Below are 22,433 nucleotides of genomic sequence, written 5' to 3' on the forward strand. Positions count from 1 at the left end.
TTGGTGATTGTAACTGTGCCCCTGGCAACAATTGAAGTTTTTTTGCAGATGTTTACTGACGCCAGCCATATTCGATGGGTGTTGAGCGTTTGTAAATTCACAAGTTATTCTGCACTCTGGCACACTCAGACGAGAGCGATCTGAAATCGGCGTAGATAGCCAGGGTGACTTTACGAACGCGCCCTTATATTTATGTAAACTATATTAAATATACAGTTGAACAATGAGCACTTGTCTCAAATACATCATTACAGTTGTTGCTTTGCCAGCTAGCAAATTTTTTAAACATATCAGTCAAAACACCTCAAAACAAGACATGGTATCAAGAACAAGATAAAACTAGCTGAAATGAGCCATCTACGATACCCCAAATGGCCATTCAGGATGAATCACAACACACAAACTTCTGCCCCAGTGAAGCGTGTGCATCGTTTGTGACTGTCAACTAACCCTTTTTCATACATGACCCTAAAGGCGCCAGCGTACTAGGTTCAGTTTGCTCCTAGCAGAACTGAATCGCATACTCCCTTATAAAGACCTTTGCTAGAAAAACAAAAAAATAGAACTGTGATATTGCTCTTTGTCCCGCTTGAGGTGCCGTAGCAACAAAAGCCAGTATAGTATGAATGAATTTAAGATAAATCAATACATTTTTGCCAGGGAGGTCTTAGTTATGCAATTTTACATCTAAGATGTTTGGTGCAGTATTTCTCAAGTAAAAAATTGTGCATGTAAACTAGTCGTCTCTCGTTGAATGACAACCAACACTTTTAAGGAATCCCCACTTCTCTGAGTAAGTTTTATAAAAATATTTATATTTTGTTTTTATATTACTTTTTGTGATAGGGACAGAAAGTCGTCTGTGGGAGGCTAGGAGACATGTGTTGTATAACTATACAGTTTTTTGGGATGTCACCTCTTGCCACTGTTTTGGTCCCGTAGCTACCACGTAGTGGTGTGAAGCGCTCCCGTGCACATGAACAGATACTCTGTTTGATTGTATAAGAGCCAAGCCTTGCATCACGCTCATCTCAATATCTGCAGTGCTGCTAAAAGAAAATCTACCTTTAAATTATAAAATCAATCTCAATGTGACCCACCAGATTCAGAAGCTTAAAAACTCCATTAGATTTTAGCCAAATGTTTTTTTTTACTAAATCTGAATATAATTCATGATGGTTTTATATTTTATTTTGGAATCAAAAGATAATAGTTTCCGTATTGTTTTAGTTAATTATTTTATTTCATTTGAATAAATTGTTTTTTTTCATGATTAGTTTTAGTGAGTGACAACACTCTGAATTTACAAACGCCCAAAGGGCACTCCAGATTGAATGTACGAACACGCTCAAAGTCGTAAAATGTCTTGCTAGTAATTTGTTATGCTAACAAGCTAGCAAGAGGTTGCATAGCAACAGCATCAACTTCCGGTAGACAGGCGAAGCGCTAGTACACTCAACTGAAAGGATACCATTCGTTTACAGTATACTAAAATGAACTAATAGTATATAGTATGTACTCATTAAGTATGTAGTATACAGTATGTTAGTATGGGTATTTGAACACAGCTCAGGTGTAATTGAGTTGTTACTATAGAAACCCAATGACATGATTTCCCTGAACCTACTTTTGCCTTTGGGGCGGCAGGGTAGCCTAGTGGTTAGAGTGTTGGACTAGGTAAGGTTGCAAGTTCAAATCCCCGAGCTGACAAGGTACAAATCTGTCGTTCTGCACCTGAACAGGCAGTTAACCCACTGTTCCTAGGCTGTCATTGAAAATAAGAATTTGTTCTTAACTGACTTGCCTAGTTAAATAAAGGTAAAAAAAATATATATATATTTACATACACACCTGATTGGCAGATAGGATTGTCTCGACTCTAGAGCAGAGGTGTCAAACTCATTCCATGGAAGGCCAAAGCTGTGTTTGAATACCCATAACATACTGTATACTACATACTTAATGAGTATCTACATACTATATACTATTAGTTCATTTTACTATATTGTAAATTAACAGTATGCTTTCAGTTGAGCGTACTAGCTCTTCGCATGTCTACTGGAAGTTGATGCTGTTGCTATGCAAACTCTTGCTAGCTAGTTAGCATAACAAATTACTAGTTAGACATTTTATGACTTTGGGTGTGTTCTTAAATTGGAAGCTCGGGCTGAGGAGTAGGGTTGTTTTGAGCGTTCTGACCTTACAACGGCAGTCAATCACCCAAGCTAATGTTGGCTAGCTTGCTAGCTACTTCCAGACACCAATGAGACCACTGACTATTTTACTTACCCTAGCAGAGCTGGTTAGGCAGTGTTCATGTTATCCAGAGTATTGGTGACTGTAATTGTGCTGCTGGCAACAATTTGCTTTTTTGCTGATGTTTGCAAGTGTTTGCATAGTAACAGCATCAACATCCAGTAGACATGCAAACTGAAAGCATACTGTTAGTTTACAGTATACTAAAATGAACTTGTAGTATGTAGTATATACTCATTAAGTATGTAGTATACAGTATGTTAGCATAGGTATTCGAACACAGCTTTGGCCTTCCATGGAATGAGTTTGACACCCCTGCTCTAGAGTCTACATGCAAACTGAAAGCCATACTGTTAGTTTACAGTATACTAAAATGAACTAATAGTTTAAAGTATGTAGTATATACTCATTAAGTATGTAGTATACAGTATGTTAGTATGGGTATTCGAACACAGCTTTGGCCTTCCATGGAATGAGTTTGACACCCCTGCTCTAGAGACAATCAAACTTTCTCATTTCAATAGTGTTAGTGTTTCATACTGGAGAGGGAATGCAAATCAACGGCGCTGGACAGAGTGGAATCAGGTGTATCAAAAAAGGCCGTTTATTGGTCAAAGATATCTCGTTTTACATCGTGCACGGATCTAGTTCATATAACCCGATGAGGGGTCAGGTGAAAAAGATAACTTATACAGAGGTTACATTCATTTTTATACATAGAATAAAGTAGGTATAGCCTTGTCGTGACGTCTTCTGAATGGTCCCGTAGGGTTGGAGGCGGACCCGCTCTAGCCAGAGTAGAAGCCCCCATTGGTGCACAGCAGTCTTCTGTTCTGGTCACCCGACCAGTAGCAGGAGAGAAGAGCTGTTTATTCTAGGATGATGTTTGTCAGGGGTTCGTGAGGTAGAGGGCAGTTTACTATGGCTGGGTGTATGTGTTCATGCGATGGAATGTCTTTGTTTCCTGGAGTCGTAAGACAGCAAAACTGAGGAGATAGTGTTAGGGGGGGTAGTTTTATTGCAGGGAGAGTGACCTGGTTCCTGTTTTAGCAGGGGTACGTGAAATGACTTGAGTCAGGCGGATTAGTTTAGCGCTGTATAATATATAAGCTATGTGTATGAATATTTATATAACAATAGTTCCTTGGTCATGTAACCATACTGGACTCATACCAGTTTCAGAATGTACACTCAGTGGGGCTACACATTCCCCATCCTTTAGTTTGTCCATTTTCATCTCACACGATTTTACATTAATTTTGTAAACTTTAGAATTTCAATAGCTCCTTGGTCACGTGACCTACTTACCTCAAACAAGGTTCAGAATGTACACTCAGTGGGCAAGTCAGATCCGTAACTTCGGGATAAGGATTGGCTCTAAGGGCTGGGTCGGTCGGGCTGGGGTACAAAGAGGGGCTCGAGCCGCGGCTGGGGGAGCAGTCACTCTGTCGCCCTCCTCTCGCCACCGTAGGATGTTCGTTGTGCTGCCCATCTCGCGGTCTCTCGTGCGTGTTCTCACAAGTGGCTGCGTGCGGGGGTACATTGGGGTGGCATCTATCGGCGGGCCGAAGGCAGACCGGTGGGGGGGTTGGGTCCGGTGGTTGGTGACGGCGACTCTGGATGCACGCGGGGCCCTTCTCACGGATCTCCCCAGCTACGGCGCTAGCAGCTGACTTAGAACTGGTGCGGACCAAGGGAATCCGACTGTTTAATTAATACAAAGCATCGCAAAGGCCCGAGGTGGGTGTTGACACGATGTGATTTCTGCCCAGTGCTCTGAATGTCAAAGTGAAGAAATTCAATGAAATGTAAACAAATCCTGACCTTGACAGGACAACAACACTCATAAGATTTGAGGCAGAGAGTAAACCCATTGGCCCCGCAGTGATAGGTAATTGCATGACTCTAGAGGTATCTCCAGCTTGTCTGGGGAGGGAGGTTGACATCTGATGAATGTCAACTTGATGAAATTCAAAGGAGCATACCCACTTGTCAGGGTTTCACTCAAATCACCCCAGCACATTTGGTATATGTGCGAAGCTACTATCTGTGGGATTTTGACTGAACGCCTCGAAGTCAGAATCCCCCCTAAACGTAACGATACCGTAGCACCATGGATCTTCGGTTGGCCCGGGATAGCCTGCCTCAGGTGAGTAGAGCCATTCGTGATGGAGTTGGGGTGCGGCTGGGTGAGTTGCCGCCCCTCTCCTGATGCACACCGCATGTTTGTGGGGACCCTGGTGCTAAATCATTCATAGACGACCTGATTTTGGGTCAGTGTTTCGTACGTAGCTGAGCAGCTCACTCGCTGCGATTTATTGAAAGTCAGCCCTCGATCCAAGCTTTTGTCTTCCTCCACCATCCTCCTTCTTTACTTAAGGGTTAACAGGTGCACGCAGAAGGGCCAGACACAGAGTTTGAGAGAGCCCAGGCAGGCAGGTAGAAGGCATAAGACATGGGGCTCTGGATAGGTAGGGGGCTAGGTGGTCGCCCATCCGCCCGGCCCGTAGGGGACTTGCTGTGGAAGTCGAAGGGTCACCAGCTACACAAGGAGACCTCCATCAAGGCGGGGATTACCCAGAGTCCGAGCCGGGGCCGACCGGACACGGGGGCCATGGAGGTTGGAATGGGGACTTTTAATTTAACCTTTATTTAACTAGGCAAGTCAGTTAAGAACAAATTCTTATTTACAATGACGGCCTACCCTTGGCCAAATCCGGACGACGCTGGGCCAATTGTGCGCTGCCCTATGGGACTCCCAATCACAGCTGGATGTGATGCAGCCTGGATTCGAACCAGGTACTCCAGTGACACCTCTTGCATTGAGATGCGGTATCTTATACAGCTGTGCCACTCGGGAGCCCGTCTTAGTCTCTGGTGCTTAAGTGTGGGTGCCCCGGTTCGCCTGGTGGGCAAGGTTATGGAAATGGCTGATTCCCGGCAGGGACGCGGTGATGGGTGATGCCCAGTGAGAGGGGTGTTGAGAGCAGGTGTGGAGGCCTGGAGGTCTGTAGTTCCAGGGAGTAAGCTATACACTCTCAGGCCCAGGGAGAGGGCAGGCAGGTGGGCAGGGAGTGTAGGCCTAGAAGCCTGGAGTCAGAGGTCACCAGGTCAATGGGGCCCTGCTTGGAGGTCAGGAAGGCCCCAGGGAGAAGGTTCAAGTGAATAGGTGTGTTTGACACTGTCCTTCAGGGGAACAGAACAGGAAATTAATGTAAAATCGTGTGAGATGAAAATGGACAAACAAAAGGGTGTGCCATGTATAAGGCTAGTCAGTGGATATTCTGAACCTTGTTTGAGGTCAGTAGATCACATGACCAGGGAACTATTGAAATTAAAAACATTTCAAAATGAATGTAAACCCGTGTGAGATGAAAATGGACAAACTAAAGAGTGTGCGATATAGAAGGGTAGTCAGTGGACATTCTGAACCTTGTTTGAGTCCAGTTGGCCACATGACCAAGGAGCTATTGCCATTTTAAAGTTGACAAAATTAATGTAAAATCGTGTGAGATGAAAATGGACAAACTACAGGGTGTGCAATGTGTAGGCCCACTGAGTGTACATTCTGAACCTGGTTTGAGTCCAGTAGGTCACGTGACCAAGGAGCTATTGACATTTGAAAGTTTGAACAATTAATGTAAAATCGTGTGAGATGAAAATGGACAAACAAAAGTTTGTGCTACTACATATAAGGCTACTCAGTGGATATTCTGACAGCAGTTTGAGGGTTGTAGGTCACATGACCAAGGAGCTATTGAAATTAGAAACATAAAAAACGTTGAAAATTGATGTAAAATCATGTGAGATGAAAATGGACAAACAAAAGGTTTGCCACATATAAGGCTACTCAGTGGATATTCTGAAAGTAGTTTGAGGGGTGTAGGTCATAAGACTAAGGAGCTATTTAAATTTTAAAGATCTGATGAGATGTAAATGGACAAACAATAGTGTGTCCAATGTGTAGGCCCACTGAGTGTACATTATGAACCTTGTTTGAGGTGTGTGGGTCACATTACCAAGGCGCTATTGAATTTCCAAAATGTAAATCAATTATTTAAAATAGTGTGAGATGTAAACCAACCAAAATAAAAGTGTGTGCAATGTGTGTCGATGCCATCGGATTAACTCAAACCAGTTTTGAAAGTTTTAGGAGTAATGGTTAAAGAGCTATTGAAATTTGAAAAAATGTGATTTGTCATTATGTTGACGGCCCCTAACTACTGTTGGTGGACGTAAGGAAATCTACAGGCAAATATCCAAGTTGAATCTGTTTTTACCTCGGTCCAATGTTTTGGATGCAATCATCAGCAAAACGAACAGTAACGCATACAATATCGCACAACAGGTTGAAGTCAAGAGGGGTTTCTTTGCCATCATGCCATCAATGGGTTCCCAAATACGAACGGAGCAATAGAAGGCACCCACAAACCCGTACAATCACCATCTTAAAACGATTTATATGTAAACAGAAAAGGCTTCCACTCTTTATGTGCATGTGATGCCCAAAAGACGCTGCTGAATAAGGTGGCTAGGTGGAACGCACAACAGTATTGTTGGCCTATACGCCTACAGGTGGGAGCGGTTGAGGATGGATGGCTTATTGGTGAGTGTTGCCTACTCAAGTATATTTGCCATTGCTAAAGCAACTTGAGTTTCCTAATGGTCCTCTCTTTGTAGATGTTTTTATTTTTTACTGGCCAAGCCATAACTGAGCGAGCCAAATAAAACCTTTTGGTTGTACTCAATCTCTGACAATAGCCCATTCTATTTCAGGCTGAAATAAAAAATAAATCTATTGGTTTTTATAGGTCCTCTCTTTGTAGATGTTTTTATTTTTTACTGGCCAAGCCATAACTGAGCGAGCCAAATAAAACCTTTTGGTTGTACTCAATCTCTGACAATAGCCCATTCTATTTCAGGCTGAAATAAAAAATAAATCTATTGGTTTTTATAGCTTTGTGTTTCATGGTATGGCGTTGTATATTCCCCACAGGCTTTAAATGGATGGTTTTGACCATATATGGTTCATTAGGGGCGTTTCTACATGCAAACAGCCACGGTCGTGCACTGGCACTGAGGCTGAGAACAATTGGTATTTATCAATGGTTACCTCCTACTGGTGTGCTTATGACACTTGTAGGGTTGTTTGATAAGTCACACATTTTCTATGGGTATGACCATTCTAAATTCCGTTTAAGTAGTATTTTAGAATAGTTTCTACTCAATGTTGATATGAAGCCCCAGGAGTTCTCTTACAAAAATCTCTTACTTTAAAATAGCATTATTTTCACAACATCAGTGTGGAAATATCTTTAAACTGGAATATCACAGTTCTTACTGAACTGCACCTTTACAGAAATAACTTCTCCGGAGGACAGCTCTACTCGGTGTTAAATGTGTAGGCCTACATGAGACTCAGAATAGCAGAAGAGCAGTTTGTTTTGATAAAGACCAAGTAAACAGAACAGGCAGTTGAGTCTGGACAGTCTGTTTCCTCTCACTCCATATCCTTCCTCTTACATAACCCTGAACTGGGATCAGTTTGCATTCCTTAGGAGGACTCTTCAATCCTCTCTGGCATTAGTTTTCAGATCTTACAGTGTGGAGTATGGACTGGACACTACTTATCCTTCTGGTTGTTCCGACCGTGGTCCATGGGAACCCGACAGTGACTGTCAGAACTGGGTCAGGACCAACAGTGGGGTCTGATCAACACCCAAACAGTGTTCCTCTGAGCGAGGACACACAGACAACTACAGAGGTGAGTGAGCTACAAACCCCTAGAATCCACTACTCAGAGGCACATCAGCATAGGCCTACATAACATGCAGAATGAGTCTCCAGTTTGTTTTGCATGAAAATACTGCTTTGACTTAACCTTGTCCAGCTTCTTGTTGTGATACATATTAGATAGTATTTCACAACCAAGTTTCCTGTCTTCCAGATTATATCAAATTCAGGCAACAAAATTCTAACGTCAACCACACAACCATCTGTTAAGTAAATGAAGGAACAATGACACCCTGGTGAAACGGTTATTAAAAATAAAATAAAAATTATTTTTGTTTAAAAAAAAAAATCTTCACATTTTTAAACAGACCATTTATATTTTTTCAACTGGGCTATACATTTGGGTGAGTTCCCCCCCCCCTCTCCCTCCCTCGATGAAACCTTCACTCTTGCGCAGACATTTAGAAACAAAACATGCCAATTTGAAAAATAAATCAAAGGAGTTTTTTGAGCGAGAATTAAGATGACTTTCGGGTATTAAGACATGTATAAAAGCAACAGATACCATTAATAAGAAGGCGTTAGAAGCATCTTATATGGTGAGCTACCGAGTGGCTAGGAAAGGCAAGCCCCATACTATTGTGGAGGTCTTCATTCTTCTTGCTGCTGCGGATATGGCTGGGACAATGCTGGGGGAAAGGCCAAGAAAAACTATAAAGACAATGCCTTCATCAAACAACACTGTTTCATGACGCATCAGTGACATGGCAGGAGATGTTTTGAAACAATTACCGCTTCGCATAAAAGCCAGTGAATTCTATGCGTTACAGCTGGATGAGTCAACCGACGTGGCGGGCCTGGCACAGCTCCTGGTATATGTCCATTACGTTTATGGGGGTTCAATTAAGGAAGACATCCTCTTCTGGAAACCAGGAGACAATCTTTAAGTACTGGACAGCTTTGTGACATCAAATGGACTTTGGTGGTCAAGATGTGTTGGTATCTGTACTGATGGCGCAAAAGCCACAACAGGGAGACATAGGTAGAGTGGGAACGTACGCGCAAGCAGTTGCTCTCAACGCCAGTTGGGTACACTGCAGCATCCACCGAGGGGGTCTGGCTGCCAAAGGAATGACTGACAGCTTGAAAGACGTTCTGGACACTACAGTGAAAACGGTTAACTTTTAAAGCATGGCCCCTGAACTCCTGTATTTTCTGCACTATGCAATAATATGGGCAGCGACCATGTAACGCTTTTACAACATACCGAAGTGCGCTGGTTATCAAGGGGCAAAGATTTGACACGTTTTTTTAAAATTGAGAGATGAGCTTATCATTTTCTTTACTGACCATAATTTTCACTTGTCTGACAGCTTGCATGATGTCGAGTTTCTCACAGGACTGGCCTATCTGGCTGATGTTTTTCTCACCTGAATGATCTGAATCTAGGATTACAGGGAATCTCCACAACTATATTCAATGTGCGGGACAAAATTGAGGCTATGATTATGAAATTGGAGGTCTTCTCTGTCTGCATTAACAAGGACAACATGTCTTTCCATCATTTTGTGATACAGCGAAGCACCGGAGTGAGTTGGGTGCGCAATTACGGAGATACTTTCCCCGAAACGGATGACACAAACAACTGGATTCGTTATGCCTTTCATGCCCTGCCTTCAGTCCACTTACCGATATCTGAACAAGAGATCCTCATCAAAATTGCAACAAGCGGTTCTGGTTTTGTTAAAATGTCATTTAAATCAGAAGCCACTGACAGATTTCTGGATTGGGCTGCACACAGAGTATCCTGCCTTGGCAAATCTCGCTGTTAAGACACTGTTCCTCTTTGCAACAACATGCCTATGTGAGAGTGGATTCTCAGCCTTCACTAGCATGAGAACTAAATACAGGCACAGACTGTGTGTGGAAAATGATTTAAGATTGAGACTCTCCAATACAACCCAACATTGCAGAGTTATGTGCATCCTTTCAAGCACACCCTTCTCATTAACCTGTGAGTTATTCACAATTTTCAATGAACAAATAGTTTTATTTAAGACAGCAGAATTATTGATTATTTGTGCCCTAGTCCTATAAGCCCACTCTCACTTCCCACGTGCCGGGTTGTTACAACACCTCACACTCCTTCTCATGTTTAATACATGTATCGTATAGTGTGTGCATGTGGCAGGCTTACAATGATGGCAAAAAACAAAATTTGAGAGTGCCCTGACCCTGGTGCTAGAGGGGGTACGCAGCTGGAGGTTGAATGTTTGAAGGTGTACGGGACTTTAAAAACTTTGGGAACCACTGAATTAGATAAATCTTATTTAATCATATTCATTATAACAACAACATGCTGTACATAGTACAAAACCAGTTAATATACATGCCCAAGTTGAAGTCCAAACTTTGAGCTCGCCTCAAGTCTTCATAATAACTGCTAGGCTGTGGGGACAAGGCTGTTTGCTGGAGAGCCGAGGCCAAATTAAAATAGATACTTTAGGACGAGAGTATGACGGAAAACGAGGGTGAATCAAGGAAATCACTTGGTCATCTGTCTGACCATTTGTAGCATTTTGAATGCACATACGATATAATACACCCACCTTGGTAAGGCAGGGCCCAGTATGTTTACAGCAGGTTGAGCGCTGTTTGTGTTTGTCGGGCATTCCATTGCAGTACTGCAATGTGTTTACAATTCAGTGATTGTGTGTGTGGGGGTGGTCCACGCTCAGTTCTTCCACTTCCCCTTCTTGGCAGGCAGCTGTCCTGTTGACTCCAGGTATTTGTTGATGAGCTCCTCCTGAGTGCCAGGCAGACAGGGCTGGTATCTGCTGTACTCCATGGTGTACTCTCCTTTCCCCTGGACACAACACACATCCCCACATCAGTTCTCCAGAAAGGATCATAGTTCATTTCTTTGGACTAAAGTAAGTAGTCTAACAAAAACATTGGAAATACAAACTCAATATCATTGAAAATATATGGCTTCGTGTCCTTTATTTTTATGACGTCTTGACATCAGACTAGAGCAGCCAGTGCCTTACCTCTGTACAGGACCGGAGCTCTGTGGCGTAACCAAACATGTCATTCAGTGGAATCTGGGAAGAGGAAATGGAGATTAACCATCAAATACACAGTGACTGGACAGACGTTTAACCTATCCTGTCTTTCCAGAAATAAAAAGGGCATAGGAAGTATGAGTAGGACAGAGCTGCACTCACATCAGCATACAAAGTAAAGTAGCCCTCCGCCCCATCCTGCCCACTGATGACGCCATGGCGACGGTTGACCCCGGCGATGACAGTCCCTTGGAACTCATCGGGCGCCACAATTTCTACTGACATGATTGGCTCCAGCACGGCAACGTTGGCCTTCTCCATGGCTACCGAGAGAGGAGACATTCAGTAGGTCTGTCAAAAAGCTGAGAAGCATGGAAAAAGTATAGAGGGAGAACAACAAGGGTGTATTCTGGTTGGTTGACACCCACCTTGTTTAAGAGCACCCTCCCCTGCACGGATGAAGGAGATCTCATTCGAGTCCACCATGTGATGCGCTCCGTCTTCCAATAGGAACTTGATACCTGAGATCTTGTGACCAGTCAGAGGGCCTTTCTCACAGGCCTCTCTGAATCCCTGCAGGACAGAGTGATGAGTGAGGAGATGGAGAATGACTGACAGCGGTGGGCAAACTATGGCGGCAGGGTAGCCTAGTGGTTAGAGCGTTGGACTAGTAACCGAAAGGTTGAAAGTTCGAATCCCCGAGCTGACAAGGTACAAATCTGTCGTTCTGCCCCTGAACAGGCAGTTAACCCACTGTTCCTAGGCCGTCATTGAAAATAAGAATTTGTTCTTAACTGACTTGCCTAGTAAAATAAAGGTTAAAAAATAAAAAGGCCTGTTCAAGCCGATCCAAGGGAGGTTTGAGTTTAAAAAAAGTAAACATTTAGAAAGGATAATGGACCGACATATTTTCAACTGTGTGCAATTTTTGTAGGCTCAATTTCGAAATACTAATGTGGCCCTCGAGCCAAAAAGATTGCCCACCCTTGGGGTATGTTCTACTATAATTTCTACCTGAATAAAGCAACAGGATTTAAAAATATTATTATCTTTTTTTAAATGGGAATTACACTTACTCAAGGGCCTAGGTGATTTTCAGAATACAGCCAGACATGCTTACCTTCTCAACAGCCGGCACAAACTGTTTGGGGATGTTAGTTCCGACAGTCTGGTCTTCAAACTCCACTTTTGTGTAGTTCTCTTGGTCCAGAGGTTCCAGAACTCCTATCACTTTACCGTACTGCCCAGAACCACCAGACTGCTTCTTATGGGTGAAGTCAAACCTGCAGAGACAAGCATATCGTCAAAATCAGTCATTCATTCAGAGGATTTTCATTAAAGCATTGCTAGGTAAATAACTGCTATAGTTGCCCAAACAATCAATACTTACAAACAAAGTAGCTGTATGGTCATTTGCCATGCTTTTATGTTACAGTAGAGGGGGGAAATGTGTGGCCTGTCTCTTTAAAAAGGGGCGGTCCTAACTGAATTCCTGGCTTGGGAGGAAGCAGGAAGTTTCTACCCCTGCGTGTGGCTGCTCTTCCAGCGGTCTGAGTGTCTGCCAGCAACAGCCTCTCAACAGGCAGGGAGTCTCGGACTTTCCAGGCACAGGCAAGAACAGTTTCCTCCCTCTTCCTCCGACACTTTATACCCTCCCTTTACTCACTATGTTTCTCTATATTCTCCCCCTCGGTCGTCTCCTTATCTAGAACTAGGGCAGGACCAGACTTCCTGCACCCACAGAGGTCAAAGTCCCATCAGAGCAGACAGACACTCTCCCATCCCTCCTTGCTCTCTCTCATTCCTCCTGTTCGCGCTCATTCCCCTCTCTTCTCTCCGGTGTGGATTAGGTGAGGGAGGTGGTGGAGGAAGTGATGATGACTGGCGTGCTGAACCCAAGTCACTACCCTGCCCGCCGGGCAGCCACGGTGGTCCAACACTACCTGAACACCCGCTACGGCTCACCCTACAGGTGGATATTTCTCAGCAAAGTACACAGGGGCAGCGCAGAGGTAAGAGTGGAGATGGGAAGATAAGCATACCTTGGGGAGTGTGTGTGTGTGTGTGGGGGGGGAGAGTTAATATTACAAAGCTAGGAAGGATCCTTGAAGAGGATGGATATGGGAGGTCAGTGTGGATAAAAAGTCAGTTATCAACAGCCGGCACAAACGGCACATTAACAGACTTGGGTATATCATATCTATGTGCCTTAAGGTTTCCTATTGATTATACGGCTTATTTTGACGACTGTTTTAATTAAGTGGTTCACCTCTCTCAGGATGTGGCAGAGATGAGGAAGTATCAACTGGAGCTTACCATGCAGGAAATTATCAGTAACGTAAGATCCGACACACTTCTGAGTGACTCACTATTGCACAGACAACAGCAGTTTGAATAAATACATGGCTACACTGCCACGCTGATAAATACACCTGTGTTAGACAACCTATATTCCCCTCTCCTGCATCTTCCCCTCTTCTCCTAAAATACTGCAACACCATTCCTTTCCCAAACACTCCTTTCCTATTCTCCATTTTCTCCTCCCCACCACAACCCCTCACCCTTTCCTCTCCCTATAAAAGGTTTCGGGGCAGTGCTCTGCAGAGCTCCTCTTTCCAGGAGGAGAGGGGCAGAGTGCTCCCCAGGTCCAGGCCTCATGTGAGGAACTGCTTCAAAGCAACACCACGGCTCAGGAAGAGGCCTTCTACCAGCAACACAGAGCCAGCAATAACATGGTGTCAGGAAACGATATACCAGGTAGATATAGAGACACAAATACACACAACTTCATCAGCCTTAGCATAATGTCCAAACATGACAACCACTCACTCATGACCATTTTTGTTCAGACTGTGGTCCATTTGTGGTCTTTCTGACAGTTTTGTGTTTGTGGTCTCTTTGACAGACAGCTACGGTCACATGGAGCCCAACATGAAGCCCTTCTGGCACCTTGGGGGTGTGGCCTCCAGTTTCATCATGCTGAGGGAGTCCAATGAGAGCACGCTTTACAACATGGCCCAGGTGGCCAACTTCACACAGCTGGTGAGCAGCCAAGAGAGAGGTCGAGTTCCCGCCCGACTAGATACGCAGGCATTGCATTGCATCAACCAATGGTTACGTGCCACTCCATCGACTGTGCAGTCGGCATCAGATTGCTATACCATGTGGTTAGCTGATATGTTAAATACCTATCCAGGCCTGGTATGCGTCTGCAATGTAGTCGGACAGTAACTCGACTAGTACCTCAGTGTAACCATGGAGACATCTGCCCAATTCCAAATTGACCCATAACTCCCGACCCACACACTTTCTGTCCATCCTTCTCACACTTGGTTCTGTCCGTCCCTTAACAGGAGACCGAGGACGACCAGCTGAGGGTTAACTACCATGTCCTGCTGCATGAAATGATTTCCCAGGTAACTAAAACATTCTGCAACCCGTCTTAACAGAACATCGGACGTCATGTTTATTATTATATAGGAACATTCTTGCGTGTGTGCAGGAGATCATCCACTGGAAGCTGCTAGTCACCTGGTCCCCAGAACAGGGAGTTCAAGTCCTGCAGACTGAGCTGCAGCCAAAGTGCCACAACTGCGAGGCTCCTCCAAACACCACCAACTGAGATACACGGCAAAAATACTCCTCAACCTTACTCAAAGTGCTGCAAAGAAAAGTATAGCACATCTTTCTTAGGACTTGAACAAGCCACTTTCTACCTGCTTTGAAAAGCTGAGCTTTACACATTACACTCGTCTTAGCTTTAGTAATAATGTTTCCCTTCGCCACTACTGCGTCAGAGGAGAGGATAGGGCACACGCCAATGGCCTTACTGCAGCTATGCGAATGCACTGCTTTTACGGCGTCGGCTTGTAAGACGCTTGGTAAAATATAACACGTTTGTAAAAGCGTTTTCTGTTAATATACTCTTGATGAAGTAAAGGGGTCTAATAAATCCAGGGTCGGCCCTCCGGCGCCCCTGATTGGCTACTACACCGCCCTCCGACACCCCGGCCATCAGTTCATAGCGTTGACGCAGTTCTCACCCCCACTCCATTCCCGCTTCTCCCGAAGTTCACTCCCACTTTCCTTGGTAGCTATGGTGATGTGTGTGTTTATACGGGATTATCCAATTGTGAAACATTAATAAAAAATAATCTGCCAAATAAATGATTGTATTTTTTAAAAGTTTGTGTGTGACGAAGACGATTAGTGATTAAGGCAGTAGCCTAACCTAGCCTGTTAATGTTAGCTAGCTACTACTAGTGGATATCATTTTAGCGAAAAGTAATCTATAGAGATTTGAAACAATTTGCTACCATGTCTAAAAGACAAACTATCAGGAAGCAAATATATATATATATATATATATATATTTTTTTTAAAGTGGCACTAAACCAAATAAATTCGCTGGTGAAATTTATCAGTGTGGAGAATGACAAACACACGAGGACAGGCCATTCATTCGCCGAGAACAACGAGCCCCCGTTCGCTGATTCTAGCAGGGAAGAGGGCAAACCGGAGTCCGAGCCATGCACTTCCACCGACGATGACAGCTCTCTGGCTGGAGAAGAACAGGTGGTCACACCTCCAAACAATGCCGGCGAAGACCCTACTATCTTGGACCCAGATTCGTCGCTCCCTGTCCCCGACGACAGTGGTGGTGCTGCTGCTAAATCTGACTCCTAGGCAAAAAACATAAAAGATCCCGGTGAGAGGCCAAAATATATGAATGGATCTTTATAAGGGATATGTTAGTGCAGGCTGGGCCACATCAGGATAAGGAGGGGAATTTCCCAAGAGACGAGGAGCAACGAAAGTTATCGGTGGCCCACTACAAGGATGGCGAACGGGGAGAGACCAAGGCTTGTCTATTCCAAGCAAAACGATGCAGCCTTCTGTTTTTGATGCAAACTTTTTTCACACGAGTGCAAATCTGCTCTAGTCAGGGAAGGAACCGGGGACTGGAAGAATCAGTGCCACCTTCTCAGCTCGCATGAGAAGTCACATGACCATCTAGATAGTTTCCAGAGGTGGAAGGAGCTGGAGATCAGGCTTGAGTTCAAGCAAACTCAGACGATTTGATTTCAGGACCATGGACAGCTACCGAGAGAGAACATCGCTGACTGCAATGCAGCACCACAGCAAAAGGAAAGAGGCCACTATAGGTGGAGACTAAATAAATAAATGCTGATGTTGGACAATCAAATTTGATATGTAAATAAACTAAATTCGTTAAGGCTGGGTCATTGACATAAAGCTTATTTTATTCCAGCGAAACGAGGCCCGCCGTGCATTTATGAAAGCACTTGTTTCCAAAGCTCAAATGATCTCTGTTTTACAGTTCTACAGGAATATTAAAATACATGCTAAATATGTTCTATAAAAGTGTTATTTTAATTGTAACAATTATGGGGTCAGGTGTGTGATAACAGGTGGGATATTATTAATAAGAAACTTGTTTTCCTACTATAGGTAGTAGGTTGCATAGTGATAGCGACAATGTAACTCTCCGATGCTGGGGTTAAAGTAAAATTCCCTTCTGCCTGGTAAGGGACCTCCTATATGTGCACGCGGCCACCAAAAATGTTTATGGGCATAAACATAGGCAATTTGAGCTTATTTCTTCATCTTCCAAAAAATAAGTGGTAAGCCTAACTGTTTTGACAGACACATTTATCCTATCCATAGATGTTGGCCAAATACTCCAATACTGTCACATGCACTGATTAAATACCTCTGTGTCTGGGAAGGGCTTGGTGTGTTTGACTAAAAACCAGGGCTCCAATTGACTGAGGGTATCACATACCCTTTGTTAAAGAAAAGGGCCAAAAGGATATATATCGTTTGCTTTATATTTTGAAATAAATACTTAAAACGTATCCAGATTATATCAAGCGTTCTATAACAATGCTTAACTCGGTGTTACATTGTTAGAAACAAGCTTTAAAATGCTTGCGAAAGATGCATATTATTATTTTTTTAAATTTAACCTTTATTTCACTAGTTAAGTCAGTTAATAACTAATTTTTATTTACAATGACGGCCTACCGGGGAACAGTTAACTGCCTTGTTCAGGGCCCGAACGACAGATTTCTTTTTTACCTTGTCAGCTCGGGGATTCGATCCGCAACCTTTCAGTTACTGGCCCAACGCTTTAACCACTAGGCTACCTATGGGGATATATTGATTCTTCTCTATGACAATCTGAAGCTAAACTGCAGGCTATAATATTCGAGGAGATTAAAAAAAGAATTGATTTAGCTATTCTGTCCCTATTAATTGAGTCTTTCTTTTTCTGAAAAGATTAGATGTTTGTTTAAACCCGGTCAGCTTTTAGGGAAGTACTTCTATTGTTGGGTTATACAATGGACGAGTCGCAAGCAGTTGAAGTTTACAGTTTTCTGCATCAGTAGAGCCTCTGTCTGGGTAACTTTTGAAAGTGCCATGCTTAGATTCATAAGGATGTCTAAGATGTAATTATGTGTCTCACCTAGGGCGGCAGAACGTGCAGGGCATTGGCGATTTTGTCAATGTAATCAGATTGAAAATATTAGGCTATGTTATTGACATTGAACTGTTTATATAGCCTATTAACCAGATGTGTTACATTGTTTAATGTGTAGCATAGGCCTATTAATTGGGCTGCTGTTATGTGCCTCCGACTTTTAGCTGAGAAAATAATTGGCCCAATACAAAACATATTGGGGGCGGGGCAGATTTTTGTCTTGGCGGCAGAACGTCCAGGACCGGCCCTGACTGAAGCCATCACTGTAAACAATTGAATGCTTCTGAGAGTGGTTCATTTGGACATCGTTGGCGCTTGTGTCTGTTAGGAGTGGTACTTACGGTACCGCACTGGTCACGCTCTCCCTGAAGGATACCTTTGGTTTTCCCATCGCACAGGGGCAGTTATACTCCCTCTCCATCCTCTACAGAAAGACAGCGAGAAAGTAAAAGGTCAGCTTGATTTACTGCACTGAAATGCCATTAAAGATTCTAGATGTTTGGAAGTCTAATACATTCAAGACAACTTAAGCCACTGTAAAAACAGGATGAAACAAAAACACTGCGGACAGAAGGATCGTCAGATCTCTGGAGAGCTGAGCCCTAGACTTGTACCTGTGAGTAGATCTCCAGGTGCAGCTCTCCCATACCAGAGATGATAGTCTCCTTGCTTTCTGTGTCAAAGTGGACCCTGAACGTGGGGTCTTCTCTGGTGAAGCGGTTGATGCCTTTAGAGAACTTATCCATGTCATTCTGATCCACAGGAAGAGAGTTTATTATAGAGAGACGCTAATTACTGATAATACATGCTCATATACTCTACTGAAATAGTATCGAGCCTTAGTATGGTCATTTAGACTCCTCATACTACATTGAATATGAGAGGGGCCCACCTTGTTGGACGGCTTCATAGACATGGAGATGACAGCCTCTGGAATGTGGATGGACTCCTGTGGGAGAAACACATGTTGAATGATGCCCAAGGTCATAACATTATAACAGATCGCGTCTTTAAATACATGTTAGTGAGTGCTGAATGGTTGTTTATCTAGTCTGGACAATGGCCATAGGGATGTACCATGGAGAGGTTGGCGCTGGTCCGGGAGGTGAAGGTGTCTCCGCTGGCACAATCGATCCCAAAAAGGGCACAGATGTCCCCTGCATACACCTCCTCTACATCCTGACCAAACAGTTTGACGACACCAAATTAAGATTGTTTCAGTTATAAAAATGTATAAATAAAGTTGCTTGTAAATCGTGAGATGTTATCACTAGGATAAGTCAGGTAGGGGGATCTGGGTCATTGGTTCTGGGTGGTAGAAACAAACTAAAAAACAAATACGGAACATTACCGTTCTAACCAATCACAGTGCTGTGCCTTTCATAGCACTGAATCCGTTGGTCTACTCGATTTACATTCACTTCCTGGTTCTCACCTCCATCTGGTCAGCATGGAGACGCACCAGCCTCTGCACACGGACCTTCTTGCCAGTGCGTGTATTGATGATATACTCTGTCTTCTTCAGACAGCCCTGGTACACACGCACGTACGTCAGCTGACCAAACCGACCCGCCTAGAACAGAGTAAGGGGAAGAGAGGAGAGAAAGGCCACAATCCCCATATACGGTTTATCACACAAATAAAGTTTATACAGTAAGAGTGCCAGATTACTTGCTGAAGATGGTTTGCCACACAGTGTTTGAGCGCTGTGATGTGTTCACCTCCAGTTTGAAGGCCAGGCCAACGAAGGGCTGCGAGGCGTCTCTGGTGGGATCCATCAGGATCTTAGTACTGTCACTGGACTCCCTGACACAGGGGAAACAGCACAAGGACAGTGGTGAAATCTTCCATTGACATCAATAGATCAATGGCACAAAACGTCAAGTTACGCATGCATTGTTCAAGTTTGTCCCCGAGCCCATACTCTGACCGGATTTTGGCATATCAATTCATCATTCAAAGACGGTCGTGTCATATTGAATGGTGCCACTGTCTAGGCACAGAGGTCATACTCACTCATCGTTGAAGAGGGCGTAGTTGTTGACCTCTGTGGGGTTGGGCAGATAATCCAGCACTGCGTTCAATAGAGGCTGGACCCCCTTGTTCTTCAGGGCAGTTCCCACCAGCACGGGGCTGAAGAGACGCTGCACTGTGGCCCTGCGTATGGCTGTCTGTGGTAGGAGAGACGGGAGAGGTCAGGGCCCAGGGGCAGAGTTCACAGGTCATAGCAGAAAAACATGACTGATGCGGAAGATCAAATTACATAATTTATTGCGATGTCCCAAGACATAATGAACAGAAACACACACACAAACCTTGAGTTCTGGCACGGTGGGGATCCTCTCCTCCAGGAACATCTCGCCCAGGGTCTCGTCAGCGTTAGCCACACACTCCACCAGCTCCTGTCTCCTGTCTGCAGCCTCCACACGGAACTCCACCGGGATCTCATCTAACCGAATATTCTGTCTGCAGGAACCACAGAGGACAGGAGGATTCGTCTTTTTTTCGTACATTTTTTCTTCTTCCAGTTAAAGAGGGTTGCCAGCTATGGAAATGTTTCAGGCCTGAGATGTAAGTAATCTCTAAATGCCTGCCATTATCACACATTCTCCATTCTCTTACCCGAATGGGCCCTCGAAGTACATGCTGCGCTCCTCTATGAGATCTATGATGCCCTTCATGTTCCCCTCCAGACCGATGGGGATGTTCACAAAGGCTGCGTTGTGGCTCAGCTTGGTCCTGACAGAGGGAACACAGTCGGACTCAGAACAGAGCTTATGGAAAACCAGATTAGTCGATCCGTCTACTCCACAGTATCTGTATATCTGCTGACCTCATGGCCTGCAGGGCGCGGCTGGGGTTGGCTCCCATGCGGTCCAGCTTGTTGATGAAGGTGAGGAAGGGAACGTTGTAGCGTTTCATCTGTCTGTTCACAGTCAGGGTCTGGCACTGGACCCCTCCAACTGCACATAGGACCAGGATCGCCCCGTCCAAAACACGCAGGGCTCGCTCCACCTCGATGGTGAAGTCCACATGGCCTGGACAGGACAGAGAGGAGGAAACTGGGGTTAAAGTCAAAAGCAAAAATACATCCTAAGTTCAACAGCTGTTGGCTACACTAGCATCGATCTGTGACCTATGGTATATCTATCAAAAAAAAGAAAAAGAACCTGGTCATAAGATCTGTGTTGCCACTAATGCAAATCTTTCTACCAGGTACAACCATACCTGGGGTGTCGATGATGTTGATGTTGTAATCCTTATAGACGGTGTATGTGGCAGCTGACTGGATGGTGATGCCTCTCTGCCTCTCCAGCTCCATCGAGTCCATGGTGGCCCCGACTCCATCTTTCCCTTTACCTATAGAGTTAGAGGGAACCACAGTATGTATAAATAAACACACATAATAGTATTAGTCTGTCTGTCTGTCTGTCTCCCTCTAAAACACGCAGGGAGGCGGGCGCAAACACACACACTTCAACTAGCTACTGCAATAAATCATAGCCAGATTATGATCATGATTAACTCACCTCATGGATCTCTGCTATCCTGCCCGTGTAGAAGAGGACGCGCTCCGTGAGTGTGGTCTTCCCCGAGTCGATGTGCGCCGAGATTCCGATGTTGCGGATTCTTTCATTGGGGACGATATCAGAGGAGCACGACCGACAACTGTTCATCAACACCTATACAATGAAGAAAAAAAATTGACATCTTTCAGAATAGTTTCTATATTATTAGCTAACGTTATACAACGCGAGACAGGACAGCCAGTGGATAGATAGCTAACCTAGCGTGTCCATTTCCATCCCTTCTCACCTGTCCTATTCTCAACGGCTTGGGATATTTTCTTACCTTTTTTAATGTTAGTGTTCCCGGCTTCCTTAAATGTGTCTGACCTAAGGTTAGTCCTGCTTTTAGAAGTCGCATTTTGATGGTAGACAGGACGGGTTTAGCTCCGTTTACACAACCCCCACTGGATGTCAGTCAACCCGTGAAAGTCACCGTACGGCACGCCGGTTCGTTGTGAAACATTACTTCCTGGACTACGGCATGTCTGAGGAGTCAAACTTGGGGGGGATCGACAAAATCCACGTTGCCAAATTTAACAGTGACTCACATTGGCAAGGCGGACAAACGTGCGCTAGTTCACTCCCAAAAATCCAAACGTAGCACCAGACAAAGCCATCTACACTGAACAAAAATATGAATGCAACGTGTTAAGTGTTGGTCCCATGTTTCATAATCTGAAATAAAAGATCCCAGACATTTTCCATACACACAAAAGCATATGTCTCTCAAATTCTGTGCACAAATTTGTTTACATCCCTGTCAGTGAGCATTTCTCCTTTGCCAAGATAATCTGTCCACCAGACAGGTGTGGCATGTCAAGAAGCTGATTAAACAGCATGATCAATACACAGGTGTACCTTGTAATGGGGATAATAAAATGCCCCTCTAAAATGTGCAGTTTTGTCACATAACACAATGCCACAGATGTCTCAAGAGAACGTGCAATTGGCATGCTGACTCCAGGAATGTCCACCAGAGCTGTTGCCAGATAATTTAATGTTAATTTCTCTACCATAAGTCGCCTCCAACATCGTTTTAGAGAATTTGGCAGTACGTCTAACTGGCCTTACAACAGCCATGTGTAACCTGCCCAGGACCTCCACATCCGGCTTCCTCTCCTGCGGCATTGTCTTAGGGGGTACTGAGGAGTATTTCTGTCTGTAATAAAGCCCTTTTGTGGGGGGAAACTAATTCTGATTAGCTGGGCCCTGGTACCCCAGTGGGTGGGCATAGATTCCAAGTGGGTAGGCCTATGCCCTCCCAGGCCCACCCATGGCTGCACCTCTGCCCAGTCATGTGAAATC

The 22,433-nt window shown here is 44.3% G+C and overlaps 2 protein-coding genes and 1 long non-coding RNA gene across 5 annotated transcripts; 1 reads left to right on the plus strand and 2 right to left on the minus strand.

The window, feature by feature from the left end:
- Window positions 1–2,837: 2,837 nt before the first annotated feature.
- Window positions 2,838–4,098, minus strand: LOC115141512 (uncharacterized). Its single transcript, XR_003865376.2, has 2 exons — window positions 3,565–4,098; window positions 2,838–3,089 (listed from the first exon to the last, which is right to left on the minus strand). It is a non-coding gene; the product is annotated as an uncharacterized LOC115141512 (long non-coding RNA).
- Window positions 4,099–7,783: 3,685 nt separating this feature from the next.
- lxn (latexin) lies at window positions 7,784–15,221 on the plus strand. Of its 3 annotated transcripts, none has more exons than XM_029680428.2 (7): window positions 7,784–8,020; window positions 12,905–13,066; window positions 13,333–13,392; window positions 13,637–13,811; window positions 13,960–14,096; window positions 14,408–14,470; window positions 14,557–15,221. In XM_029680428.2, the coding sequence occupies exons 1-7, from the start codon at window positions 7,868–7,870 to the stop codon at window positions 14,674–14,676; spliced, it is 870 nt and encodes a 289-aa protein (XP_029536288.1). In that variant the 5' UTR covers window positions 7,784–7,867; the 3' UTR covers window positions 14,677–15,221. The 3 variants fall into 3 exon arrangements, with proteins under 3 accessions (XP_029536288.1, XP_064856259.1, XP_029536290.1); XM_065000187.1 differs by lacking the exon at window positions 7,784–8,020 and adding an exon at window positions 10,836–10,922; XM_029680430.2 differs by lacking the exon at window positions 7,784–8,020 and adding an exon at window positions 12,331–12,665.
- Window positions 10,305–20,915, minus strand: gfm1 (G elongation factor, mitochondrial 1). The gene is made up of 16 exons (XM_029680420.2): window positions 20,788–20,915; window positions 20,393–20,597; window positions 20,182–20,298; window positions 19,875–20,025; window positions 19,576–19,730; window positions 19,281–19,365; window positions 18,995–19,132; window positions 18,637–18,738; window positions 18,452–18,508; window positions 18,174–18,311; window positions 17,901–17,983; window positions 12,175–12,337; window positions 11,483–11,627; window positions 11,217–11,377; window positions 11,040–11,093; window positions 10,305–10,855 (listed from the first exon to the last, which is right to left on the minus strand). Exons 1-16 carry the CDS (start codon window positions 20,888–20,890, stop codon window positions 10,724–10,726), a joined length of 1,989 nt encoding a protein of 662 aa, XP_029536280.2. The 5' UTR covers window positions 20,891–20,915; the 3' UTR covers window positions 10,305–10,723.
- Window positions 20,916–22,433: the final 1,518 nt, after the last annotated feature.

The sequence above is a fragment of the Oncorhynchus nerka genome, linkage group LG14 (assembly GCF_034236695.1).
Source record: "Oncorhynchus nerka isolate Pitt River linkage group LG14, Oner_Uvic_2.0, whole genome shotgun sequence".
In the NCBI taxonomy this organism is placed as follows: Eukaryota; Metazoa; Chordata; class Actinopteri; order Salmoniformes; family Salmonidae; genus Oncorhynchus; species Oncorhynchus nerka.